Source organism: Oryza glaberrima, chromosome 11 (genome assembly GCF_000147395.1).
Source record: "Oryza glaberrima chromosome 11, OglaRS2, whole genome shotgun sequence".
Classification (NCBI taxonomy): Eukaryota; Viridiplantae; Streptophyta; class Magnoliopsida; order Poales; family Poaceae; genus Oryza; species Oryza glaberrima.
The window spans coordinates 19,474,292-19,494,241 of record NC_068336.1 but is presented as its reverse complement, the minus strand read 5'-3'; the positions used below and the strand labels follow the sequence as shown (position 1 = coordinate 19,494,241).

Genomic DNA, 19,950 nt, shown 5'->3' with positions numbered 1-19,950 from the left:
GTCCAAGAGAAGAACATCGTTCTTGTGTACCTACTCATTGAAGAAGAGTAGAACGGTTGGCGTGACCTCTTCACATGTAGATCTGAAGAACTCCGATCTGCAAACACTAAAGAAAAAGGCGTCAAAAACTCACCCAGCGGTTGCTGGTCAGAAGGCTTATGATCCGTCCATGATCACTGGGATGAAGAAGGTACACACCCGGCATCGCATCTCCTTTGATCTGTACACGTGCACGCGCGTGGGGGAGTGGGGGGATTGGAGGGGGGTTGAATACATACGGAATTCCCCTAAGATCACCTTGTTGGTGGCCGATTAAGTATATACTATTTGATGGCCACACTTATGGCAATGTTTGAGAGAAAAAATCATGATAGGTGGGGTAAAAGTGTAAAAATTAACCACTATTGTGAAAATATTGAACCAAACACTTGCATAATTAAGAAACTGTGATGTGACTAAATATGTTTACATGGTAAAGTGTGACATCGAACCAAACAAACCCTAGATGTCGTAATCTGGTTTTGTTTCTAACTCCGCCCCTGGTTTTGACTAGCAAGTAGCAAGCACACATTTGACTTCCCATCTGCCCTAAACCGTGTGCCAGTGTGAGTGCATGCATGTATCCGGCCGTAATATTGATGTAGAAACTAAAGAAACATTGACATTTTACCGAATTCGTCAGCTCGTCCCCACGCAACGACGATCCATATATATATGCGAGCTAGCTAGCGTCCATGTGTACATGCTCTCAGGCCGTATAGCTTTAAATCCTCTCACGAGCTGAGCTTGGGACTTGGGTGTCGAAATCGACGTGCGTGATGCGATGCGACGGCTCGAACGCGCCACATCCCGTGCGTCCATTCGTCCATGTTAATTTAAGACATAAATTAACTGATAAGAGGCCAGATGGATGATCGATGATGATGTAGAAAAAGGTGAAATTAAAAAGGATCAACGAAAATGGCTGAATATATCCCATTGTAGAGGTATAAATTAAATATATACTATATGATTGATTTTCATTGTCGAAAAAGATATGTGAAATTAATCACGTTCATGAATGCATCGATCGAAGGTAGAAGAGGTAGAATTGCAGGGCAACCCGTGCTTTTGCCAGATCATGCACACGGCCGATCCCATCAATGCCCCCAAGAAATCAGGAGAGAGATAGAGTAAATTAAATTAACACTAACAAACAAACAAACACATGCATGCATGCAATAACTGTTTTCATGAGCGCCACAGCAAAAAAGAGAGAACCCAGCGTACCCATCCTTTAGCTTATTAACGGAATAAGCCAAACGACATATTTACAAATGAAAAATAATTTACGAATAAAACTTTTATATGCTTGTTCTTAGAGATTTAAAAGCAAAGATTGAAAAATAAACTTCGATAAAAAAAACCCCAAAATCAACTTTAAATTTAAGGTTGAAAATTTAAATTTTGGTTTATAAGCATAAACATAAGTGAAAAGATGAGGCTGCTAGACTTCACTCCATCCATCCATCAATCGATCTAAAGTCCTCGACGAATACGCAAGACGTCAACCTTATGTTCGTGTTGGGAAAGGAAAAGCGAGGAGAGAAAAAAGATCACCGAGGAGATGATCATTCATGTGATCCCATACATCACACCAAGGAGAGAAAAGACAGAGAGAGGAGAAAAAGAGAGATTGCATTGGCTGTGTTCACCTGGCTGACTTTTTGCATTGGAAAGCAATTAAAAGCACAGGGGCAAGCTTCTGATGAGGTCATGTAGTATATAAGCACTCACATGCAGAGCTAGGGCACCTGTAAGGGGACAGGTAGGAAAGCACCAGCTTGCTTAATTAGCTAGGGTTGCATTGCTGCACTGCACTGGTGTCATCTTAGAAATATAAAAGGAGACCACCAGTAGAGGCCTTGGGTCTTAGTTTCAGTTTCAGAGAGAGGAGTCAGTGGCTGTATGCTGCCATGGCTCTCAAGGTGGCTAGATAGACAGACATGTTGCCCATCAACTTAAGAAGCAACTAGCTGCTGCTGCTGCTAAGGGAGAGCTATAGGCTTAGCTGTGGTAGGCTATAGATATTACTATTAGGTAGCTACTAGCCTATAGGCAGACATGGGGAGACCTCCATGCTGCGACAATGGCGTCGGCGTCAAGAAAGGGCCATGGACGCCAGAGGAGGACATCATCCTCGTCTCCTACATCCAGCAGCATGGCCCCGGGAACTGGCGCTCCGTGCCCGAGAACACCGGTTAGCCCCCCCCCCCCCCCCCCCCCTCCCCCTGGCTCTCGCGTTTTCGATCCATTCGTCGTCGAATGATCGATATTGCATGTGTTTGATTTTTGCATGGTTGATATCAGAAGCTGTTTTAGTTATGCTTCTGTTGTTGTTTAGGAGTTGATGATAAGTTTGTTTCTGTTGTGTTGTTTGTATGTGTTTAGGATTGATGAGGTGCAGCAAGAGCTGCAGGCTGCGGTGGACGAACTACTTGAGACCGGGGATCAAGCGTGGCAACTTCACCCCTCATGAGGAGGGGATCATCATCCACCTCCAGGCATTGCTTGGCAACAAGTAATCACGTACATAACTCAATTTAAATAAATTGTTGTATCATATACATGAGCATCAAAATCTAATGGGATGTTTTTAGTTTATTTTCTATCCTTGAAGAGGTATATATACATCCGTACCACTCTGAGATAAAAAAAAATGTAAATCAGTTGAACTGATTAGAATTGACATTGTTAGAATTTTCCTGGTTCTTGGGATGAATAAAATGTTTACTTTTATATGTGAATCTAGATGTAGACTATGTCCAGATCCATTTAAAAAATAGACTTATTTTATAACGGAGGGAGCATATAACCTCATAGTTTTACACGTAAGGTACATACCTCCAAACTAATACTCATACCTCTTAAAGATTGAAGAAAACGCCAACAAATATATAGGTGAACTTCCAATCCTACTCTCATTTGTTATGATATTGGTTTTGGTACATCACTTCACAGATCTTATATACCTCTGAACTCTAGTCCAAGAATGAAAGAAAACCTCTATGCACTCCTATATATTGTTTATAGTTTAAGCTTAGTTTTATGATAACTCAAGCAAACCCTGACTTTCTGATGATCATCTGAACTTTTTCAAAATCATATTGTCTTTACCTTAATCATGCTTTACTTTTGCATATATTACATGACAGGTTATAACATACGCCCTCCGTCCCAAAAAACTCAACTTATAGAGATTGAATTTTGTCTAAAAAAAACAATTTCTATCATCCTACCTACTCTCAGTACGTAAAACGAGAAGTTTTATCCCTTCAATACCCTTTACCTATCTATTCCTCTTACTATTTTTTTCAATGATTATGGGTATTTTAGTCAATCTTCATCTCCACTATTTTTGTCTTGGGATGTTAGGATTGGCATTTTTATGGGACGGAGGGAGTAGTGCCTAAATATTTATCTATTGTGCATGCAGGTGGGCAGCAATAGCCTCCTACCTCCCCCAAAGAACAGACAACGACATCAAGAACTACTGGAACACACACCTCAAGAAGAAGGTGAAGAGGCTGCAACAACAACAACAATCACACCCTGATCATCATCACCACCATTCCTTCCAAACCACCCCTTCTTCCTCCAATGCAGCAGCAGTAGCAACAACCAGCCCAAACTACTACAACCCTAACAACAGCAACAGCAACAGCAGCAATTACCTCCATAACAACAACCACAATCTTGAATCCATGCAATCCATGGCCACTGCACCTAGCAATGAGGCCACCACCATCCCCAAGCTCTTCCAGTTCCAGACATGGATGAAGCCATCACCAGCAACAACATCATCAGCAGCAACAGCTGCTGCAGGTAGCTGCTACAAGCAGGCCATGGCCATGCAGGAGCTCCAAGAGGAGCAAGAGGGCTCTGCTGCTGCTGCTGCAATGGCTTCTTCCATTGATGGCGTCTCCAAGGACCAGGATTATCACATGTGTGCTGTGATCAGTGGTGATGACAAGTCGTCGTCGTCGGAGATGATGACGGCTGCGGCAATGGCCGGCCACGGCGAGGCGGCCACGACGACCTTCTCGCTGCTCGAGAACTGGCTGCTCGACGACATGACGGGGCAGGCGGCCATGAGCGCCGCCATGGATGGGTTCTTGGAGATCTCTGCTGGATACTGCTGTGCAGACCCTATCATGTTCTGAACTTTCTGAACTTCTGATGATCATCTCAGCCTTAATTTCCCATATGAGTCTCTCTTTGCTATAGGTTTCTTAATTTCACTGAGTTAATTTGCACTTGTACTAGCTGTTTGATGCTCTCTCTCTCTCGATGATCTTGTGTTTCCGGTAATAAACCGTTGGTTTAATTTCCTCAAGAAAAAGCAATCCACCTGGAAATAATCTGGTTGGTTTGGAGAAATATTGTCAGTTCTCAAGGATGTAATAAAAGGATTAAAGCTGCCATAATTCGTTGCCTGATATGCAATGTTCTTGTTGTTTTTGGAGATGGAATTAATCGTTTTCTTGGTTTGAGATGAATGGCCTTGATTTCTTTCCTGGATGCTGTTTGATTTTCAAGAAACTTCTGAATCCATATATCTGATATATGCATGCTAGCACATGCAGAAATCCATTTCGATTTTTTTCTCCAGCCATTGAAAGGTATTGAAAATTTGAAAGGTATATATATGTGTGCTTCATAGTGTTAATCAATACAGGAGTACACCTTAATACATTTGGAAAACAAAGATGAGTTGCCAGCAATGAGCTGCAAATATATACTCCCTCCATACCCACAAAACAAGTCGTTTAGGACAAGATTGTGCTTACCAATGAGTGATTAATTTGAGGCTATTCTTCCATGTCTTCCCCTATTAAATGAGGGTGCGGGTGCATTCATTTGAGAAGCAAACAGAGCTCAAATGGCTAGTGCAGCGAGGTTTGAAGGCTGAGTGCTTGGGTTAGATACTTGGTGGGCTCATTACTTTTTTTTTGCTGATTTTGCATGGCGCTTGCGTGCGTATTTTTCGTTTTTTCGTCTGGGCACTCCGTTTTTTTTTTTTCTGATTTTGCATGGCGCTCTCGCGGGTGTTTTTTGGGCGCGTATTTTTCATTTGGGCGCGTAATTTTCGTTCTTTTCACGGGTAGATGCCGTTTCAGTTTCACCATGCCTATTTAAACGGCTTCTTCTCTTTCCATTACTATGCTTAACCTGCTCACTTTTAGTCCGCGAGAGTTTCCATCTACTGCATGCAATGGCTGTTCCAGCTGTTGTTGGCTTTGATTTGAATGTCCGCCTAGAAGAAGATAAGGACGGCAATGTTCCCTTCCATCTCAACGAGCCAATATTGGAGGATCACAACGTTAATGGTAATGTGTTTGTTCTTTCTTTTTTTTTTTATATTCACAGCAACAACATCAACTAAGTTTCTATTCTAAGTTTTTTCTTTCCTTTTTCTGACAGGATTTGATTTGAACATGCCACTAGATGAATTTGGTGTAGTTGATTTAAATTTTTTACAAAACCACGCTGGTAATCTTGATCTCAGTTTGTTCTTTCCTTTTTCATTTTTTTATTAAAGCAGTGGCTATTTTTTTTGAATGTGCTTGTTTTTTTTCTTTGACTAGAACATGCTGTACATAACCAAGCTCCTGTTGAAGGACAGCATCGAAGGAAGAACATGACAGAAGAAGTCACAAAACAAGTGTACAAAGCATTGTTGAAGGACAGCAAGAATGGGAAACTAGGCAAGAAAGATAAAAGAAGGGTTGCTGATCAATTTGGAGTGCACATTCGATCAGTTCAGCGCTTATGAAAGCGAGGTAAAATCCAACTTGCTCATAACATTCCGGTTGTGGTTGCTAGTCACAAGAAGGGTAGATCTAGTCGTAAGGCAATCCCTCTTGATTTGGAACAATTGCGCAACATTCCTCTCAAGAAAAGAATGACCATAGAAGATGTGTCTAGTAAACTTGGTATTTCCAAATCTAGGATACAAAGGTATTTGAAAAAAGGTTTGCTTAGACGGCACTCTAGTAGCATCAAACCATACCTCACAGATGCTAACAAGAAGATTAGGTTGAAGTGGTGTGATTTGGTTGGTGATCCAAGATTTAAGGATTTTTTTGACTATGTGTTCATTGATGAAAAATGGTTCTACCTCTCTCAAAAATCTGAGAAGTATTACTTGTTACCCGAGGAAGATGAACCACATCGCACTTGTAAGAACAAGAATTACATCCCTAGGCTCATGTTCTTATGTGTTTGTGCTCGGCCAAGGTTTAGGAATGGAGAACGTGTTTTTGATGGTAAAATTGGTTGTTTTCCACTTGTCACTTATGAACATGCTGTGAGAAGTAGTCAGAATCGTCTTCGTGGAGAACTAGTAATCAAGCCAATAACTTCAATAACAAGAGATGTGATTAGAGATTTCATGGTAAACAAAGTGTTGCCTGCCATTCGAGCCAAATGGCCAAGAGAAGATGTGAACAAACCAATTTTTATACAACAAGATAATGCACCTTCCCATTTGAAATTAGATGATCCTGTTTTTTGTGAGGCTGCTAGGGAAGAAGGGTTTGACATTCGCCTAGTTTGTCAACCACCCAATTCTCCGGATTTTAACATTCTAGACTTGGGGTTTTTTCGAGCTATTCAAGCAATTCAATACAAAAAGGAGGCAAAGACAATAAAATATCTAGTTCCAGCCGTGGAACAGGTAAATGGATCCATTGTTCACTTGTTTCATTGTTTTGTTCAACAATTAGAGTACTCGGTGAAAGATTTATTCCACACATGTTTTGTAGGCATTCTTAGAGTACTCTCCATGGAAAGCAAACAGAATGTTTGTAACACTACAAACTGTTTTGAAGGAAGCCATGAAAGTAAAAGGTGGCAACAAGATCAAAATTCCTCACATGCAAAAGGAAAAACTAGAGAGAGAAGATCGGCTGCCATTGCAAATCTCATCTGAAGCATCCTTGCTTGCTGAATGCATTGCTAGTCTCCCTGCAGCAAATTAGAAGTAGAATATTAGATGATGCAAGCATGTTAGTCTTTGCAGATGCTACCCGAAGCAAGAATATTAGCAGCAAATTAGTTTTTGCTTGCATGTTAGGTCGATTGAATGAGACATGTAACTTATTGTTCTTGCTTCATCTTTGCATCTTCCAACTCCTTCATACTGTAGATCTCGTCCAACTTTTTGATAACGTGCTCAGGAAGAAGTATGGTTTCACCATCCATTTGAAGTTTCTCCACATCAGGAATGTATAACTCACAATCAAACTTTTCCATGTTATGCAAAAAACCTTGCTATGAGGTCGTAGTCTTCATGTAAAAGGCCACAACGGGCACACCTGCGAGCACGGCGGCAAGCTTGGAAGCATGCTTCTCCGAAGACGCCGCCAGCATGGAATGTGCCGCAGCGAGGACACTGCACCACCTCGACGGAGTCCGGCGCCACCTCGACGGAGTCCAACGCCATCTCCGATTCTAGCCCCTTGACGGAGTCCAGCGCGTTGACGATGTCCAGGGCATCGACAGAGTCCGGCACCTCGACGGACTTCAGCGACTCGACGTACTCCATGGCACGACCAAGCTCTAAACCCTAACTACAGCCGGGCGGCGAGGAAGAGAGACGCGCGTGTGCGAGCGGCAAGCGACGAGCGTGTGCTGCATGCGGGAGACGAAGAGGAAAGATCGAGCACCATTAATCCCGTCCATTCAGCTTAAGGCGGCATTAATCACGTCGCCTCGTTTCTTGCCTCGCCGCTCGTTGCTCGGCTCTCGCGTCAGGGGCATACGCGTCCAAACTAAACCCCACTGAGGAACGACGACTTGTTTTGTGAAAACGGATAAGAGCCCAAAACGACTTGTTTTGTGGGTATGGAGGGAGTATTGGTTACAGATACATTATACTGAGTAACCACTACTAAGAACTGTACACATTCTGCATCAGTAATACATGAAAAACAGTTGGAAGGTGAACAGTGGGAAACAAGTTCCAGCCAATTCTGGTTGTACATAAATTCACTTGAAAACCACAACATTTTCATTATCATAGTTCATGCCACATAACGTGTTGGAAACAACAATATATATATACTAGTAGTACAGCAGTTCAGCAACTCTAGTACTAGAGTACAAGGAAGCTCTCTATCAGAAGCTAGCTGCCAAATGGAAAGGGAAGAGGATAACAATCAACATCATCTAGACAACAATTTTCCATACAACTAATTGGCCCTAATGAGATATTTTCATATCATGGGGCAGCTGGGAGAAAAAACCTTGTGTTGCCCACCCTCCACAGAGATGAAACTCACACGGTGTTTACGGTATCAGCAAGTGAGCGCAATATACATCCTAAGCCTGCTTTCTCGGTGAGTTTTTCATGAATTTTGAGGCACTGGTCACATGTTGGCCGATCCCCTGTTGACAAACCTCTGTACAGGTACCTGCAGCATATCAAAGTTCAGAGCAGAACAATTAATGTATATCATTAAAAGGAGATCATCTTCAGACTGAATATCAGAAACACATTGCTTTTGCAGTAGAGTTTGAAGGCAAGGGGCAAATAAGGAAATCCTCACAATCTATATCGTTTCGCAGTTCACACAGGGACAACATAACTCCCATTAGAAATAAATAAAGTAAAAATAAATAAGAAAAATGCCACATGGCTAATATGAAGAATGCTGCTGCAATTTTCAATCGAACATCAGAAAAAATGGAGATGAGTGAAGTGGCAATGCAGATGGGAGTACAGATATCTATTCAGTATTGATTTCACTGTTCAAGCATGAAAACATAAAGTGCACACAAGTAGTGCTTTACTAGATCTAAAACCAAATTGTTTAACTACTCATCAAGTCTTTGTGCAAATGGCCATAATTGTTCAATTGTAAAGTGCATTGTTGATGCATATACTGCAGAACATAATTTGTAGAACTGTTGCAGTTCTCTCAAAGTTTCCTTGCATCCTTAACTATCGTATATAAGCGACACACATCAAGAAAGCAGACCAGATTGAAACACTTTAGCAACTCAACAACAAGAGTAATTCAATTTATAGGAAAGCAATTTCTGCAGTCTTGAGATGGGGGGGGGGGGGGGCCAGGGGGGCCTGTAAACTCCACAGTTCCCGAACAAATTGGCAAATATAAACAGTAACGGCGGAGCAAAATAGCACACCGCAGTTTTCCACAGTAGATAAATTGTGTTAACATGAAATTAATATGCAGATCAAATATCAAGAAAAAAACCTGCTACAATGCCAACGAAGATTAGAACAGAATTGTAAGCTACAATGCCACATGTTGAATTTAAAGTAACAAAATTGATCATCACCAACACCCATATTCCAAACAACTAACCCTACCCTGACATTTTCGCACACAGCAATTTACTCCGGGCAGATCAATACAGTTGGATCTTGAATGAAAAAATGGAAATGTCATAGAGAGAAAAAAAAAAGGCAGGATGCGCGGCTCACTTCATCAGGATGTCGTAGTATTCGGGATCCAGCGAGTTGAACATGCCGTCGACGTCCCTGATCGCCATCATCGCGCGGTGCACCACGATCCAGTTCGCCGACTGCGCCGCAAAGCAAAATCCATCCATCTCAACCAAATTCAGCGCCTCTTCAGAGAATCCATGGCGGAAACCAAATCCCATACCTTGCATCGCTCGTCGCGGGTCTTGAGGGGCGTCCCCTCGAGCGCCGTCTTGAGGGCCTCCACCGGCTTCGACCTGCCGCCGCCGCCGCCGCCGCCGCGCCGCGACGCGCACAGATGGGTCACCCTCCAACCCAGCAAATCAAAAAGATCAAGAAAGGAGAAGACGAATCGGGGGCGCTTACTGCTTGAGGAGGGTCTCGATCTTGCGGGACTTCTGCTCGATGCGGGAGATGATGGCCTCGAGGTTCTCGTCGGCGTCGAGGTAGGCCGCCGCCGACGAAGCCATCTCGCCGGCAGGCGACGAGGAGGGCGATTTTGCGTCTGGGTGTGTGTTGGCCCTGGTAGGTGGAGCCGCCTTCTCTCTCTCAAGCTGCGTGTGCTCTGTTCGTGGGGATAGCTCTTAAATGGGCCTTGAGCCCGGCCCAACTACGTGGATGGGCCTTGATGTCAGGAAGGGGTGGCATTTTTCCCGGCGGCGAGGGCCACCCATAAAAATGCCAGGCCACCTTCCGAGCGCTTTTGCAGGCGACCCCCGCACAGTAAAAAATCGTCCTCTCAAAAAGCAGAAAGAACAAAGAGCGGTAAGAGGGTTACCTGCAAAATTTCGGCACCCTCGGTGGCCAGCCGTTATGGAAGAGCCAACGGCCGTCTGTCACATCAGCAAAATTGCCCTCCCAGAGAGCGATGGGCGACTACTTTTGTAAATTTTTCAAATATTTTTTTAAAAAAAATATTGTAATAAATAAAATAAAAAATAAAAAAATTTCATCGGTACCCAATTCTATCACCACAAAACAGATTTTCAATAAACAACTAATTATACCTGTTAGAAGGAAAATGATACACGCTAAAAAAATTGTTACAAACTTTTTACAAAAACTTGCGTGGCATATCATGGTTGCATCTTAATTATTCATGATGAAATTGAATGGCCGAGTCTTCGTTCAGTCATGTTAAAAAAATGGGTACTAATGGCAAGGGTTAATTTTCTTAATGCCATTGCAATATAAGTAAATCTAACGAAACCAAATATGACCATGAAGTAAAGTGCAATGCGATACTCCCTTATATCACTATCTATATAGACAACAAACTAGTATTCCCTCCATTTTCAATTTTTTTTTAAAAGATGATGCCATTGCCTTTTGATATGATGTTAGACCATCCATTCTACTAAAAATATATAAATATTATTTATTTTATTATGAGTCAAATTATTTTTGGAATCATTTTTGGAAAATGATTTTTCTCCCCCGGGACAGAAAGTCCCACCCGGAGGTTCTGTCCGGATCTTCCGGGCCCCTAGGTGTAGCGAGAATTTTTCCTAAGTGCTGCTCGGAAGTTTCTGGCACTTTGGCTCGAAGCCTCCGGACAGCTTTCCAGTTCAAACTTGTGAGTAACGGCTAGTGACATCATCTAGCCGTTATATATATGGATTTCATCCCCAGCTCACCCTTTTTGCCATTCCACTTTAGTTCTTTCACTTCCTAGGGTTTTCTAGCCTCTCCCGAGGTGCCTTTGCTTCCTCCACTCAAATATAAAGCCTATCTTGTGATATTGAGAGATTAGATGAGAGTGTAGAAGTGATTTGGAGAAGGTGTGAAGATTAGGTTTGGTTGAGCACTTTGGATACCTTGAGGGTTGTCACTTGAGCTTAATACTCTTGGAGATCTTCTCCTATACGATTAGATGTCGCCCGCGAGCTTCCAAAGATCTTGTGGATGTCCTGGGAAAGTTTGTGAAGGTATTCCTCACCTCCGCAAGGAAACGAGGTAGGTGAGTAAGGATTCTTGTGCTGAGTTCTCAGAGGTTGTCCTAGATAGAGCAACTTGCACTTGTGGTCTTTTCTAAAAGGAATTTTGAGTTGGATCTTGGTGGTCACTCAATTCTAGAAAATGACCTAGAGGTATTGAGTTGAAGGCTATGAACCTCTTCTGGATCTTTGCACAGGTGAGGCAAGGGATTAATCGAGACCTGGCTCTGTGGAGCACCTCAACGGAGAGTAGGATCCTTGTGATCCGAACTTTATGAAAAAATCGTCCTTGTCTCTCTTGTGCTGTGATTGTGCCTGCTTTTATTCTGCATTCAACATCATGTGCATCTATGTGCTTGAGGTTACTTTGCTAGGATTTAAATGCCCTGTCGTTTTTGTTCTTTCCTGTCACTCGGAAGTTCCTGGCTAAAGAACTCCGAAAGTTCCGGGCCACATATACCTACCCGGAAGTTCCGGTGTTTATCACTAGGAAGTTCCGGGCCCTATTGAATTTGACCACTGCGATTGTTTGAGTAATTTTTTCAGGAAAGCCTATTCACCCCTCCCCCCTCCTAGGCTACATCACTACGCGTTCACCTTCATCTTCTCTTGATAATCTCTCTACCTTTCTAGCGAATTCAGAGGGCGGGCTAATCTAATTGAACTTTTTTCCCTAAACATTCACAGATGTACTATACTATAGCATCTCATTAGACACGTGGCAGATTTTGGAATGGGCTTTGCCTGATTTATAGGGCGCCATGTGGCCCAATAGGATGCAAGATCTTGCACCGAGAATTAGGTATTTAAGATGTAAAAATTACTCCAGTTTAAAAAAAATGGAGGATGTAAGATGCCCGGTATTAAGTAGTAAATCGGACTTTTGCGATGATTGAGGAGTGTAAACCGAACTCAACCCTATTTTTAAATGGTAAACAGCCAATCTACTGAACAACTCTTGGTTGTTGTCAAATTGTACTCGAACGACCGCTCCTTTTCAAATTAAAGTTGAAGTCAACTCTAGCGTTTTCCAATTTTTAGTGCATCAAATATCTCCTATCTATTACCAATGGGAGTCCCTCTTTGCTCTAGTCGATATTTTATTTGTTGGGCGGTTTGCTTCAGATTTATTTATTAATATACTAGCAAAAATACCTATGCGTTGCAACGGGTGAAAAATTTTCAATGACAATATGCATTTCACATGCATAACCATGTCAATGATAATGTTTGTATCGATCGTTACAGTTAAGACATATCATAAAAAAATTTAAAACATCTTCAATGTAATAGCCCAACCTCGACGATGGCAACATTACCTATGCCTCCTTTACCCAAAAGAATTTGATTATTGATGTGGTTGTACACATATAATCTGAAATACTATTTCAGTCTCATTCTTACAACAAATAATAGGATTAATCAAATCCTACACTATCTCGCATGGTCAAGTCTAGACAAAACAGAGCCACCGTGAACTATTCTCTTAATATATAATTATTTTTATATGATACCTATCAAGAATATTAGCTATACTTAACAGTAGTCTGATAATTGCATGATCTATTCTCCTGCACCTCCAATACAAGAGAATGGATCATGGAACACAGGGCGTGTAGGAGATGGAACATATCGATGATCCTATCCGACCCAAGCCTCGATCAATTTGATCTCGTTCCGATAATAAAAGCCCAAACAAGAATTCACATCAGAACATTCCACGAACGTTTTGGAAAAACCAAACCGACGCAGTAGATGATGGACAATACAAACGATATTATTTTTCATGGAATTGGATGTTTTTTTTTTCCTGAAATTAGATAGTTTTTTTTTCGCATTGCACAGTGCCAAACCGGACTTTTTTATAAGCACGTTTTTTTTTTCGTGTTGGGTCAAACAGTTTTCTTGGAGCAATTTTCTTATAAACGATGTTTTTTTCTTACGTGGAGTCAGACAGTTTTTTCGATCCGCTTTTTCTCGTGTGGATTAGGACTTTTTTTATCTGTTTTTTATATACAATGATTTTTATCTCACGTTGAGTCGGACGTTTTTTTAAATCGGTATTTTTATAACCGACGATTTTTCTCCCCGTGTTGAGTTCGGTGATTTTTCCGAAGTTGAGGAATAAATTGAAGAAGCGTTGTGTTCTATCTCCTTTTGCTCGGCCTTCCTCTTCTAGCTTACGGAATACAGTTGTGTCCGTATGATGACAAAGCCGATCATCCCTATCAAATATACTCGATCTCTGGAAAATTTATTGAGGGCATTTGATCCATTTGATCTACTCCTTTCATTTTTCTCAAAATCGGAGCGAATCCGCAATACTTGGGATAAAAAGGGGGAAAAATCGTCGGGCGCGCCATCATTGACAACTGTTCGGAGATTAAATCCGGTGAATTAAAGCTAAATTGATTGGAGAAATCATGTGGGAAGGGATAGAGAATCGATTTTTGCAATTAGTTAGAGGATAAAATGTATGGGTAGACATTTTATTATGTATATAGATTTTGAGGTGGACGTTCTTTTTCTTTTTACGGACTGAGTCAGATGTTTTTTCTTCTTTTTTTTTTACGGGACCACTTTTTTTTTACGAACCAGAAGTGAGTCAGACGTTTTTTTTTGCCCGGGGGGGGGGAGTCGGACCTTTTTTTGGTTTTTGGTTGACAGAAGGATTTTTCTCGCCTTTTTTCACTTTTATTTTACAAACCAGAAGTGAGTCGGACGTTTTTTTATTTTGGGGGGGGGGGGGGGAGTCGACGTTTTTTATTTATAATATTTATTTTATTTATTTATTAGGTATATATAGATTAAAACCAAAACATAAAATTAAAACCGACTCAAACACGGATGACAGACCGTGAAAACATCTTTAATTTTTATAATAGTAGAGATAGAGAAGAGATAGAGATTAGTTCGTAAAAATATTTGCTCAAAATTGACTTGCTGACTTCTTAGGGATTGCATGTGTTGATCTGAACGTTCTCATATAAAACTGACAGGTCAGTCACATATGGTTGGGTTAGGTCTACCAGCTATATAGCTAATTAACAAGCTTCCATCGATTGATTCCCTCAGAAGAAAAAAGAAAAAGAGAGAAAAAAAAAAAAGGACAAGGCCACTAGCTGTATCAATGATCGGGTCATGGCCACTTGTCCAAATAGCCTTATAATACATTATAATCAGATCGATTGATGATATCTCTCGGTTATGACTTTTTAGCAGTTGTTTAAGATATAATCCTTCCGTCCTAAAATATAAGTATTTTTGGATTTTGACACGATCTTCGAGATGTTACTTTGAACAACAATATAATATTTTAAATAAAAAAAGTTACATATTATGATTAATGATAAATACAGTAACATCAATTTTACATGATTGATCTTTTTAAAAAAATTAATATTAATAATTAAAGATAAGAATATTTGACTTGTCACCATTATAAAAATGGTTATATTTTCGGATATATCCTACGGCTATATAAGACGCAATATGGTAAGAGGGGAGATGCAAACCAAAGCAAATACCATCACAGAGAGAGGTCGAGAGATGGCGACAAATAGGATGGCAGTGGCGATCATGGTGCAGTTGCTGGCAACGGCGGCGGCGGCGGCGGCGAAGTCGTCGGAGCCGCCCTTACCGGCAGCAGTATCTCCGCCGCCGACGACGACCTGGCGTCGAAGGTGGGGATAAGGAGGCTCCTTCAGGACGGCGGCGACTGCATCCCTAACTACAATGTTTGCTGCAGCAACTGCGGCTGGCCGTTCGAACGGACCAATTGCTGCGACCCGGACAACTACGTGTGCCAGTACTGGCCGGAAATGGATCCAGCACATGGCCAGGACTGGTGCATTCCTCGCAATTACTGGAGTACTTCCTCCGTCCATTAAAAACTTAATCCTGAAAATATATAGACATAATGTTTGTTCAGTTTTATATCTTCACAATTTGATTTTTTTTGGAAGAGAGAGTAAGCCTTAAGGCCATGGAAAACGGTCCGTTCTGTTAACGTGATCGCCCGAATCAAAACTCCATTTTTAGCTAATAATTGGCCATATCCCATTTAATCGTCTGAATAATCATTCACATGTTATACTTGATGGGTAGTATTTGGGACCTTTTTTAGTATTATTTTTTTCTACATATTTTGTTTTACTTATTCAATATAATATAACAAAACATGTCGCTGTTTGGTGAATAAATGTCGCTGTTTTCTACATATTCTTTGTGTTCGATCCTACAGTTGAAAGCAAGGCAAATTACTATTGGCTATTAAAATGTTTTTTTTCCCCGAAAGGTTTTGATTTATGCTATGAAATAGTGCCAGTTTCACTGGATGGAAGTAATTTACCAGTCATTTCTTTCTTTCATAAAAACGGCAATAGTTAGTGATTTGGAGCAGACAATTTGGGACTATTATAATTTTTTTAATGCAAAAACAATGATGGATTTAGGGGTGTTTAGTGTAACCGAGTAATTTGTATTCTAGGAACATAATACATGCATGCACGCCTTATATTATGAAACATCTGCCTTATATTTTGAAATAAATGGAGCATTGATTAAGGCATCTGTCATAATTTTTTAGGAACTCCACAAAGTAGGTCATTAGTAGTGGGGAGTATAGAACAAAGCAAGGTTCCCATAAAATTTTCCATGAATTCCAGACAAGTCCTAACATGAAACTGAAGGCCTAGCTTGCAAATGCCCAGGAAATTGAACCAAATTACTCACCCCATGGGATAGACCAGGATTTTGGACGTGCCAAACTAGGCCACAGTTGACACCGTCAGAAGGCATATTTGCAGCATCGGATAACATAATTGCTACTTTAGTACTCCCTCCGTTTCATATAAATCGTTTGACTTTTTACTTGGTCAAAGTTCTTAAGGTTTGGCCAAGTTTATAAAAAAAAACTAGCAACATTAACAACACCAAATTAGTTTCATTAAATTTAACATTGAATATATTTTAATAATATGTTTGTTTTGGGTTAAAAATGTTACTATATTTTTCTACAAATTTGGTCAAACTTAAAAAAATAGAATTTAAAAAAGTCAAACGAATTATAATATGAAACGGAGGGAGTAGCAAAGAAGTGCATTGTTTGGAAACAAAAGGGAACTTCTTTGGAAGGTTTACTAAAAATCTGGGAACAATGATAAAGGTACCTGTTTTCTAGTCAATTCAGCTGGCACAGAAATCCCTAACCAGGGCAATGGTACAGCACCAAGCAAGATCTTTCCATGCATCTGTCCAAGATCATTCATCTACCAAGTTGATGCTGGACGGGACGTCTCTCTTGATGTGTAGTAGCTTCATCAAAACTCCCACCCAAGCCGATGATGCACTTGTTAAATTGCCAGTTACAACTCATCAACATTTGTTCGGAATATGTAGTCCTCACTCTCAAGCTCTTCATGGAACATATTAATGCTTGGAGCAGCAGGCTGTGTATGTTGGTTACTGTTGGAATCCAACAACCTCTTGCCCTGGAGATTAATCAAAAGATAAACTTTCCCATGAGGAGGAGGGCAACTTTCATCTAGAGTTAGGTTCTACAGCGCAAAACTTTTAATGGAGTCATAACATCTACAGTGCAAAACTCTTAACCGAATTGATGAGCACCAAGAAATCAAAGGAATGCTTTTCAATTAAACCTTTTTAAGAATATAGAAGAAATAATGGAAGCCATCACCAAAGGTGCTCCACTCAACAGACCATGTAAACCCAGGTGCTTCAAAAAATCGACGACGGAAATGTGGCTGCCAGATAAGATTAGATAAACAGAATATTAGAAAGAGAAGATTAGATGAACGAATAAGCCATAAAGTGAGGTAAGTTACATTAGTTCCATAATCCTCTGGAAACATTCTTTGGCAACTATCATTTTTTAATATAGTCATATATATGTAATTATACATAATGGGTATTTACATATTTGCAGAATTTCTGTAGCATGCACAAATATCATACTGAAAAACCAGAAATCAAATACAGATAACAGACATAATGAATCGGAATCTCAATAACCTGTCCAAAGGTAATTGATACAAATATGCCTTCAGGCTTCAAAACCTTGTGGATACCTTCAAGCATTTTCATCACATTATCCACTGTTGTAGGATTTGGGTTCCAAGGATCACCACTGTCCACAAATAATACGTCCTGACAAAAAGATACAGCATTGGTTCACAACATTTGAATTATATGATGGACAAGGGTCTCAGAATGAAGTGAGCACAGAAAGCATCTCATTGAGTTGTTCTAAAGGACGAAATATTTATAAGCATGAGTGTTGGACCAGTCCCCTTTCCCTGTATGTGCATTTCCAAAATATCCAAAAGTAAACATTTTTTATGTTAACTTATATATAAAGTAAGGTTTATAGTTAATTTGTTTTCTTTGAATTGCAATCAACACAGCACACACCATGGTCTATCAGTGATTTTTCAGGTCATATATTGGATGCCTGACTCCTATAAATCTTAGTGTTTAAGTTCAATGCTAAGTTTTTTTTTTCCTTTCGCATTCATGAACGCTGAATCTTCATTTCTTATGGCAACATCAAACTCAGCAGTACCAATACCATGGTGCCTTTCTCAATCACGAGATCGAAGCTCTCACGATCGAACGGCAGATCAAGCATGTCCGCCACCACAACCTCCACACCTGCAAGAAGCAGAAGGCCAACATTTCACCCCCAAAATCCCAAATGGCAGTGCCATTGGTAAGGACCACAAACAATTTCTTCAGATTTTAGTGATTCATAACGACTATAAACCAGTGAAAAAGTTACCCTCGGTGCCCTGCTCCGCGAGGCGGTCACGCATCCGCTGGACGGCGACGGGCGAGAGGTCGACGCAGGTGATGCCGCCGGCGACGCCCTCCCGCAGCAGCTCCTCCCCGAGCCGCGAGTTGCCACACCCAACCTCAAGAACCTAGCGCAACACGAATTCGAGATGATTTCATTTCACCCCCAGACTTCAAATTTCAAGAACCCACAAAAAACAAATTCCCCCCACCCAAAGATGATATCAGAAGGGATTCGTGGGGGGAAGAGAGGAGGCGAGACGAACCGAGATGGAAGGGGAGAGGAGCGGGGCGAGGAGGTGGCGGAAGTGGGAGAAATCCTTGAACCACTCATAGTGCTCCTCCTTCCCGAACCGCTCGTCCCTGCGCGCGCGCACACAGGCCAGCCATCACATCAGCGAGACCCATCCGCTGCCGCGCCGGCGAGCCGCGAGCAGAGAAGAGAAGGAAAAAGAAAAAAGGGGAACCAAACCAGTAGGAGGGGTCGAGGTAGGCGGAGGCGGTGCGCGGCGCGACGTCGTCGGCCATCGCCGCCGGAGTGAGCAATGAAGCAGGTGGGTGGCGCCGCCGCCGCAGCCGGGTTGCTTTGTGGAGCGCTGACGCGGGTGCAGACGGCGGCGGCGGCGGCGGCGGCGTTGAACCCTACAACGGTGAGCGGTGGTCGTCGGATCGGAGATTGGACGGCCGAGATGAAAATTGCAATATTAGACAAACAGTGACAAAAAAAGATGAAAATTCTCATCGAAATTTGTACATCTTTGGTGATATTTTTTTCTTTTTTATGATAATGTTTAAGGAAACATTTAGGCTGCTTTCTTTGCATCACGTTCCCAATCCTCACTCCTGAACACAATCTTAGGGTCCATTTGATAGAGTTTCAACTCATAAAATTTAACTCAGGAGTTGGATATGTAGTTGCGGAGCAGCCGAACTACCGAAACCCAGCTCTATCTTTTTATTTCATTTTATGAGAGTACTTTATCTAGCTCCACTTTCATTTTAGCTCTAGCTGGCGCTGGAGCCATGCCAAATAGGCATTTAAAGTTGAATCAGCAACACATATACATTAATAAGATGAACAAATTTGTGCTAAAAAATTCAGTATGCTCACAGTCAGAGTGTTAGGTGAAACAGAAACGCAACAAATGCCAAAAAGGCAAAAAACTAAAAATAAAAAAATAAAAAGAGCTTCCATTGCCGGGATTTGAACCCGGGTCGCCTGGGTGAAAGCCAGGTATCCTAACCGGACTAGACGACAATGGATTTCTGTTCAGTTGTTGTAGTGATTTTATTCTGCTCAACAACAGGTCGATTTAATCTCAACCAGTGAGTCCACAAAACCCGTAACCCCCTCCCTATAAGCAAGCTAAAATTGCTAGTAAAAATTAGGCACCAACTAACTGACATGAACATCTACTTAACTAGATGAGAACCTGTGTGTTACTGTAAAAATTTAATATGATTATAATAAAAGTAACGTGTAATATAACTAGACGACGTAAATGTATAGAATTTATATTTTCAATCGATCATTGGAAAAGGCTATAAACCATTTAAATTGATGTGGTAATAATTACTAATGGATGATGATGTGATAACTTTACATGTTAAATTTTAGAATGTAATGGGTTGTAACTTTATAAATAGTATAGATGTAGAATTTAGAGGGAATTAAATTTTTAAGCGGCGTTTGATGACGGAGCCATC

At 41.1% G+C, this 19,950-nt stretch overlaps 4 protein-coding genes and 1 non-coding gene across 7 annotated transcripts; 2 read left to right on the top strand and 3 right to left on the bottom strand.

Annotated features, from left to right (window-relative positions):
- Positions 1-1,870: 1,870 nt before the first annotated feature.
- Positions 1,871-4,471, top strand: LOC127754079 (transcription factor MYB60-like). The gene is made up of 3 exons (XM_052279542.1): positions 1,871-2,239; positions 2,431-2,560; positions 3,476-4,471. Exons 1-3 carry the CDS (start codon positions 2,104-2,106, stop codon positions 4,200-4,202), a joined length of 993 nt encoding a protein of 330 aa, XP_052135502.1. The 5' UTR covers positions 1,871-2,103; the 3' UTR covers positions 4,203-4,471.
- A 783-nt stretch (positions 4,472-5,254) lies between these two features.
- Positions 5,255-6,020, top strand: LOC127754080 (uncharacterized). Its single transcript, XM_052279543.1, has 3 exons — positions 5,255-5,369; positions 5,464-5,532; positions 5,628-6,020. The coding sequence occupies exons 1-3, from the start codon at positions 5,255-5,257 to the stop codon at positions 5,813-5,815; spliced, it is 372 nt and encodes a 123-aa protein (XP_052135503.1). The 3' UTR covers positions 5,816-6,020.
- A 1,983-nt stretch (positions 6,021-8,003) lies between these two features.
- Positions 8,004-10,056, bottom strand: LOC127753987 (actin-related protein 2/3 complex subunit 5A). The gene is made up of 4 exons (XM_052279435.1): positions 9,860-10,056; positions 9,678-9,750; positions 9,494-9,594; positions 8,004-8,456 (listed from the first exon to the last, which is right to left on the bottom strand). The coding sequence occupies exons 1-4, from the start codon at positions 9,961-9,963 to the stop codon at positions 8,321-8,323; spliced, it is 414 nt and encodes a 137-aa protein (XP_052135395.1). The 5' UTR covers positions 9,964-10,056; the 3' UTR covers positions 8,004-8,320.
- Positions 10,057-14,744: 4,688 nt separating this feature from the next.
- LOC127753703 (uncharacterized) lies at positions 14,745-18,975 on the bottom strand. Of its 3 annotated transcripts, XR_008012686.1 has the most exons (8): positions 18,716-18,975; positions 18,510-18,606; positions 18,230-18,371; positions 18,014-18,102; positions 17,464-17,598; positions 17,091-17,195; positions 16,602-16,922; positions 14,745-15,330 (listed from the first exon to the last, which is right to left on the bottom strand). XR_008012686.1 is itself a non-coding variant. In XM_052279114.1 (7 exons), the coding sequence occupies exons 1-7, from the start codon at positions 18,769-18,771 to the stop codon at positions 16,797-16,799; spliced, it is 750 nt and encodes a 249-aa protein (XP_052135074.1). In that variant the 5' UTR covers positions 18,772-18,975; the 3' UTR covers positions 15,338-16,796. The 3 variants fall into 3 exon arrangements, 2 of the variants coding, with proteins under 2 accessions (XP_052135074.1, XP_052135075.1); XM_052279114.1 differs by lacking the exon at positions 14,745-15,330 and having other exon boundaries at positions 15,338-16,922; XM_052279115.1 differs by lacking the exon at positions 14,745-15,330 and having other exon boundaries at positions 15,338-16,922; positions 18,020-18,102; positions 18,716-18,968.
- Positions 18,976-19,432: 457 nt separating this feature from the next.
- TRNAE-UUC (transfer RNA glutamic acid (anticodon UUC)) lies at positions 19,433-19,506 on the bottom strand. Its single transcript has one exon. It is a non-coding gene; the product is annotated as a tRNA-Glu (tRNA).
- Positions 19,507-19,950: the final 444 nt, after the last annotated feature.

Bases quoted from the DNA above. Each gene is read 5' to 3' on its own strand.
- LOC127754079 (XM_052279542.1), top strand. From the start codon at position 2,104: ATGGGGAGACCTCCATGCTGCGACAATGGCGTCGGCGTCAAGAAAGGG. The intron at 2,240-2,430 runs GTTAGCCCCCCC...GTATGTGTTTAG, and splicing joins CTCCGTGCCCGAGAACACCG to GATTGATGAGGTGCAGCAAG. The intron at 2,561-3,475 runs GTAATCACGTAC...TTGTGCATGCAG, and splicing joins CAGGCATTGCTTGGCAACAA to GTGGGCAGCAATAGCCTCCT.
- LOC127754080 (XM_052279543.1), top strand. From the start codon at position 5,255: ATGGCTGTTCCAGCTGTTGTTGGCTTTGATTTGAATGTCCGCCTAGAA. The intron at 5,370-5,463 runs GTAATGTGTTTG...TTTTTCTGACAG, and splicing joins GGAGGATCACAACGTTAATG to GATTTGATTTGAACATGCCA. The intron at 5,533-5,627 runs GTAATCTTGATC...TTCTTTGACTAG, and splicing joins TTTTTTACAAAACCACGCTG to AACATGCTGTACATAACCAA.
- LOC127753987 (XM_052279435.1), bottom strand. From the start codon at position 9,963: ATGGCTTCGTCGGCGGCGGCCTACCTCGACGCCGACGAGAACCTCGAG. The intron at 9,751-9,859 runs GTAAGCGCCCCC...CGGCGGCGGCAG, and splicing joins ATCGAGACCCTCCTCAAGCA to GTCGAAGCCGGTGGAGGCCC. The intron at 8,457-9,493 runs GTGAGCCGCGCA...GATATGCTGCAG, and splicing joins TACTACGACATCCTGATGAA to GTACCTGTACAGAGGTTTGT.
- LOC127753703 (XM_052279114.1), bottom strand. From the start codon at position 18,771: ATGGCCGACGACGTCGCGCCGCGCACCGCCTCCGCCTACCTCGACCCC. The intron at 17,196-17,463 runs GTTATTGAGATT...CTTATCTGGCAG, and splicing joins TATCAATTACCTTTGGACAG to CCACATTTCCGTCGTCGATT. The intron at 16,923-17,090 runs GTTTAATTGAAA...ATTAATCTCCAG, and splicing joins TCTTCTATATTCTTAAAAAG to GGCAAGAGGTTGTTGGATTC.